The sequence below is a fragment of the Apaloderma vittatum genome, unplaced genomic scaffold (genome assembly GCF_000703405.1).
Source record: "Apaloderma vittatum isolate BGI_N311 unplaced genomic scaffold, ASM70340v1 scaffold29404, whole genome shotgun sequence".
In the NCBI taxonomy this organism is placed as follows: Eukaryota; Metazoa; Chordata; class Aves; order Trogoniformes; family Trogonidae; genus Apaloderma; species Apaloderma vittatum.
The window spans coordinates 2,520-8,672 of NW_009714862.1; the positions used below are offsets into that span (position 1 = coordinate 2,520).

General features: G+C 40.3%; 1 protein-coding gene across 1 annotated transcript in view; it reads left to right on the forward strand.

The window, feature by feature from the left end:
* Positions 1–1,863, forward strand: part of PEX13 (peroxisomal biogenesis factor 13) — a gene marked incomplete at its 5' end in the record, with an annotated part of 2,150 nt that extends 287 nt beyond the window's left edge. Inside the window, 3 exons of the mRNA XM_009868919.1 lie at positions 1–408; positions 831–956; positions 1,471–1,863. The exon at positions 1–408 is cut by the window's left edge and continues 287 nt beyond it. Of these exons, the coding sequence (XP_009867221.1) occupies positions 1–408; positions 831–956; positions 1,471–1,766 (830 nt within the window). The remainder of the gene's footprint in view (positions 409–830; positions 957–1,470) is intronic.
* Positions 1,864–6,153: the final 4,290 nt, after the last annotated feature.

The window sequence follows — 6,153 nt, forward strand, 5'->3', positions numbered from 1 at the left end:
GAGGCGCGTTTCAGTCCATTGAAAGTATCGTGCATGCCTTTGCTTCGGTCAGCATGATGATGGATGCTACTTTTTCAGCCGTGTACAACAGTTTCAGAGCTGTGTTGGATGTGGCCAATCACTTCTCCCGCCTCAGAGTGCACTTCACAAAGGTGTTTTCCGCTTTTGCTTTAGTGAGAACTATAAAGTACCTCTACCACCGTCTACAGCGCTTACTCGGTCTGCGGAAGAGCTCTGAGAATGAGGATTTGTGGGCTGAAAGCGAGGGGACAGTAGCTCGTGTTGGCCTCGAAGACAAGGCAGCTAACTCTGCAAAATCCTGGCCCATTTTCTTGTTCTTTGCTGTCGTAATGGGAGGTCCCTATCTGATTTGGAAGCTGCTTTCTACATACAGTGACGAAGAAACAGGTAAAGATGGTCTCCAACACAAGACATGCAGTGTGTGTTGTTCTTTTTGTTATCATAGCTAATCTTCTACTACAGTAATAAAAGTTAATAGGTACTGGGTACAATACTGAATTTTAGGTATGTGATACAAGTAATGGGCTGTTTAAGTAGCCTGTTTTTGAGTTAGGGTGCAGGTTCATGGTCAGCTTTGTGTGATTCCAAAATCATGGTTCCTTTCCGTTAAATATGGCAGTTGCAGCAGAGGCGGAAGCGTTGGCTGGATTGACACAACAAATCATGCTTTGTGTGTTTTCCAGTAAAGAACTGACAAGGATAAGTTTTAGCAAGGAAGTTAAAGTGTTTTCTTAATTTTTTCCTTTTAAAAAAACCCAAACACTTCATCATTCAAAGGAGATAAACTTGTAATTTCTTTTTGGGAACAGTATCTAGTAACTGGGCAAGTGGAGAAGATGATCATGTAGTTGGAAGAGCAGAATATGATTTCAATGCTCTCTCAGAAGAAGAAATATCTTTCCGTGCTGGTGACATGCTAAAATTAGCACCAAAAGGTAAACTTGAAATTTTGTAATTATTTTCTAATCGCATGTGAAGTCAGCTGTATTGTTAAAGAGTCTGAAAATGGAAACAAAAAAACCCCACCACTTAATTTGACCAAACTCCTCACCCCCGCTGATTTTTATTTCTTTTTCCCTGTAGGTTATTGCTTGCCTTGTAATATAGCTTACTGACTAGGTTTGTTTGATTTTCCTAAGACACAGCCTAGGCTTACTCAGGGAGTGCTTAGTGCTTACCTTTTCCTTACACCTGCTGCACAGCCGTGAAAATCCCTAGGCATTTGCAGTAGGGTGGAGTCATCGATTTTAAAACAACCTGTGCTTCACAGTGCTCTTGAGCTCACCTCACCAATGCACATCCTGAAGTAATTTGTGTTTGACTTTTGTCACGTTTATTTTCTTTGCGCGGGGAACTGTTATGTCATCTACCTTTTGGTGCATTTGTGCCTCAACTGCCATGTGTTTTGAGTTGTTTTGTAACTGGATGCATTTGCATTTTCTCCCTCAGAACAACAACCCAAAATCCGTGGTTGGCTTTTGGCTAGTTACGATGGCCATACGACAGGACTTGTGCCAGCTAATTACATCAAAATCCTGGGTAAAAGAAGAGGCAGGAAAACAGTGGACCTGGAAAGGATTACAGAGCAACGGCCAGCCTTTACCAGCTCATCGGTTAGAGGACCCACTGCTACTGTGACTTCAGAGGAGCAAGAAGCTGCTTTTGATTCTGTTTTTGCTGGAAGTAATAAAGCTCCTGCCACATCTGACTCCGCTGCAGTTGGTGGAGAGAAACAGGAGCTCTAATGCACTTTTGTCGACAAAGCAACTGAGCTGTGCTTCATTGATTAAACTTGGGGTTTGTTGAAAATTTGTACTGTAGTGGAACACTGATGGGTCTGTACCAGTTGCTGCTGCTACTGACTGGTGAAGGGATGGAGCAATGATTGCTTGCATCTGTAGTATTGATTTTTGACTTGCCTAAGGCTGTATGTTAGTGATTCTACCCAACCACCTGGCAGCGACTCCGAGATCTTGAGATGAGGAGAATTGAGGCATTTATAGCAAAGCAAAGAAACAAAGAGGGACTGCCGGCCTGTTCTCACTAAGGAGACAAAACTGTTCGTGAAATCTGGAGAGTAACATCTAGTTTTCATTGGAATGTTGGCTTGACAAGAGACCCCCTTCAGTAGATGTGCCAAGGGAAGACGGATTTTTGTAAGATGTCCTCCAAAACCGAGGACCGTAAATAGTAATATGCGTTGTTTCCCCCTGAAAGGAGGGAGAATTGCAAGAGATTTAGGTGACACAAGTGAGAAGTTTTAAGTTGCTTGCTTTCTTTTGTAAAAAAGGGACTTGGGAGAAGGGGAAGACAAGTACAGTTTACAAAGGAAGAGGAGCGAGGCTTCTGCAGTAGTTCTAACTGGCTCTCTTATTAAAAGAACATTAGAATAAAGGATATCCTGCAGTCAGGTGCTTCCCAGCACTTGGTAACTGTTACTCCCTTCTGTGGTGAACTAATTTTGATTTCGCTCCTGGGTTTTCTGTTATACCCTCTTAGCAGTTGACAAGACTCTTGCTGGGCAGTTATCTGCATCTCAGCTTCTGTTCTTGATTGGTTTTATATGAATGTCAAAATACCTATCCTGCCTTTTAGTGCAGTAGGAAAGGATTGGGTTGGGAGAAGTTTGTGTAATTGGAGTGACCAAGAAAAGCTAACATTTCTTGCTCAATTGTCTCACTTGGCTAAGGTCTTGGAGTTAACTCTTTATACTGCCTTTCAAACGGTAAATTTTGCATCAGCCCACAAAATTTCAGGGCACTGGTTTATCAAAAGCCATAAAAACATTCAGACTGTTTGAAATATTTAGTATCTTCTTTATATTGCTGTTTCAGAATTCTCTATCGAAATACCATTTGTTAGTTGTTTTTGTTGTTTTAATTGTCTTTGCTTCATTAAAAAAACCTTTTTGCCTTTTACTATATATGTATAATGTGTTGAGTTCTGGAAGGTAAGAGCAGTGGGTAAAAAGCTTGTCTTAATCATTAAAATAGCTTTTTTATGTTGAAGATACTCAAAGGTATTAATAAGTTGGGCACATGCCTTTGCTTAATTGATCCAGTAGTTCCAGTTTGGCTACAGAGATCTTCAACACCTGTCATGTATTAGGAAAGTTTTCAGTATTTATACTAGAATTGCATTTGCTGGCCTTGAATTCTTAGAATTCCATTTCCCACAGTGAAACTCTTGACAAGAAAAAAATGAAGTGAGCACAGTTTTATTAAGGCAGAGTGGCTGACAAGACAAATACTGTGCTGGTACCTTGGATTTAAAAGTAATCTCAGAATGCCTGTTGATAATTAGCGCAAGAATTTAAGCGGTTGCACTCAGGTATTGAGAGATGGTGCAAAGAATCATTTTTACTAGGTTGTTAGGTCTTCAAGTGCAGAGGAAAAGCAAAGAGTAGTTAAAGGGCGCATGAGAAACTTGAAACTAGGTTTACTAAGTTTAAAACAGAACATGTTCCTGAGCCATTTCCCGGGGTACCAGGGCACTGAAGAAAATTTTCTGTATTTGGAAATGGCATCTGTTGTTGATTAAAATAGCGAATAATCCCAAAATATTTTACATGGAGAGGAAAAAAGGGGGAGTGGGGGTATTAAGTGTACAGTTCCATGCGCAGTGTGTATTCCTGGAGGGAATTAGTTTACTGTTGTGAGATTTAGTTAATGGACTGTCAGCCTCTCTTGTGTTAGTGACAGATTTCAGGCAGAGGAAGGTTCTTTTAAATAAATGACTCAATAAACCCCAAACTTCTCTTGTAAAGTATTCATTCAAGTAGACTTCTGTTTTCCTGCTTAGAACAAGTTGGGAAGACAGTACCATGATATTTGTTGGCATTTAATTCTTACTGAATTTTACAAAGATGAGTTTTATTTCACTTTCAGGTCATTTTATTTTGAAAACAATTCTATTAGTAGGAGGATAGGCAATGAATAACTTAACTGACTTGTTTTTATAGTAGCTTGGCTTAGTCTACCAATCACTGTCAAAACTGTATCTGCTAAATCTTGACAAGAAACTTGAACCTTTCAATCTTGTGATTAATGCAAAAAGAAGACTCGGAGGAAGTGAAGTTATTTAATTGTACTAATTGCAAAGGGTATTAAAAATCATTGAAGTAAAATATATACTGTGCTTAAGATTTTGATTTTTTTTTTTTTTAAATTTTAATTTTTTAATGCACAAACTACCATCAGGAAAAAAAAAAAAGAGCTAGTCCTACAATTTCATTTTTCTGCCCATATGTCAGGCCACAGGAAAAAACCATCTAAATGAATGCTGATATTTGAGAAAGGGAGGCTGGCTGCGAGGCTGCACAAGACTTGCCCAACTTGAGAAAGGTGAGAGGATGAAAACGAGCAGGTGTGGCTGGAGCAGGGATGCGTAGAAGAGGAGGTAAGAAAAGACAAAGCAATTGCAATATTGCTAAATGTATGCATTAGGCAATTGGCTCTTATTTTAAGATCTGTATATACTAAGTTACTTTTATGTTATTCTTCGCAACTATTTCTATACCTGTAGGAGGCCTAGAAGTCTGTAACAGACCAATGACATTTTAGATTTTAGTTTAATCTTAACTTTAATCTTAATGATACTGTTTAGTATACCGACCCTTGACTACGGTCTGAACTCATGACACATGCCAGTTTTGGCTGGTTCTGTGGGTGCTGGCAGTGGGTGAGCGTGCACGCGTTCAAAGCTTTGTTCAGGTCTCTGAATAATAAATTTAAAATACTCTCTGTTGTCAAGTAGAACTTAGTAAAATTCTCCACTTCTTTTGCACAGGTTCAAAAACTCTTCCTTCTGGGGATCTAGACTGCAGCTGAGCTAGTAAGATTGTGTGGACTTACTTGGTGATCTAGGTGGTGTTTGCTAGTGAGGTAAAGACGAAGAAAATACAGTTTCTTATAAATCTGATCTGTTTGCCACAGAAGTTTTCCAGAAGAGGTACAAACTCAGAAACCAACACAGTGGTTTTATTGATGCGACGTTGTAGAAATATTCTTAAAATCATAGAATTGTTTGGCCTCGAAAAGATCTATAAGATAATAGAGTCCAACTGTTAACTCTTGTTCACAGTAGGAACTATACTTATTTTACGAAACATAGATAACACTAAAGCGTGTGTGTTTTAAGTAGCTCCTTTTTTTTAATTTTTTTTTTTCTGATCCATGCCGGCATGGCTGTGGGGTGGGCTTGGAGAACATTTTTGGCCTGTAATGACAGCCTGTAATGATGTGGTGGTAATTGCACGTGTCCGCTAGCGTCTTCCGACTGGTTCTTCTGCAGGTGGATTTGAGGCAGATTTGGGGTGGCCAGGTGGCCTCCGGGGTTGTGTGGCTGGGCCAGGCACAGCACGTGAGCAGCTGGGTAACCTCTCCTTGAAAAAATTGTGCTCGGATAACTGGTCTAACTCGTAGCATAGGTGTGATGTCAGCGTGAGGCACCTCTGGATCCTTCCTATCTGCGGTTTTTAATGCCACTTTGAGATACTAAAGTTTCCTCAATTTCACCATGGTCACGGAACTGTAAGACTCGGCAAATGACCTGCATTATTTATGCTGTCAAATGTCAAAAATCCCTTGACAGGGATTTTTTTTTGGTTTTGGAAATGAAAATGCATAAAGCTTGTTTCGCTGCCTTTGAATTGTTGGTAACTAAACAGGTGTAGTCTCTAAACTATCAAGTAAAACTTCAAAGATTTTTTTTTCTCAAATACTGATGTTTTTTTTTTCCTTAATTAAAAAAATAAAAGGGGGAAGCACTGAACTTCTGGCTCACGGCACAAGTTAAGTAAAAAATAGTGTCACCGGTTGTCTGACATGCCATCGAGCGTCCATTTGTAGTGTGATGGCTTAATGTCATCAGAATACAGCAAGAGCTGCATTAGCTCGTTCTGTGGTTGCTGTGGGAGCGTCTGAACTCTGGAGCGTTTCCTACTTGAACCGACTCCCAAAGGAAGCTTTTGCACTGATTTCAAGAATTCGGATCTCATCTGCTGTTCTAGGTGGGTGCAATCCTTTTCCCGAACTCCGCTATGCTTGCTTGGCAGCCTCTGTCCGAATGTATCGCTCCAGCGCTCAGGGGCGGGGTTGTTGGACGAGAAAGGGTTAATGCCCCTCCGGCCGT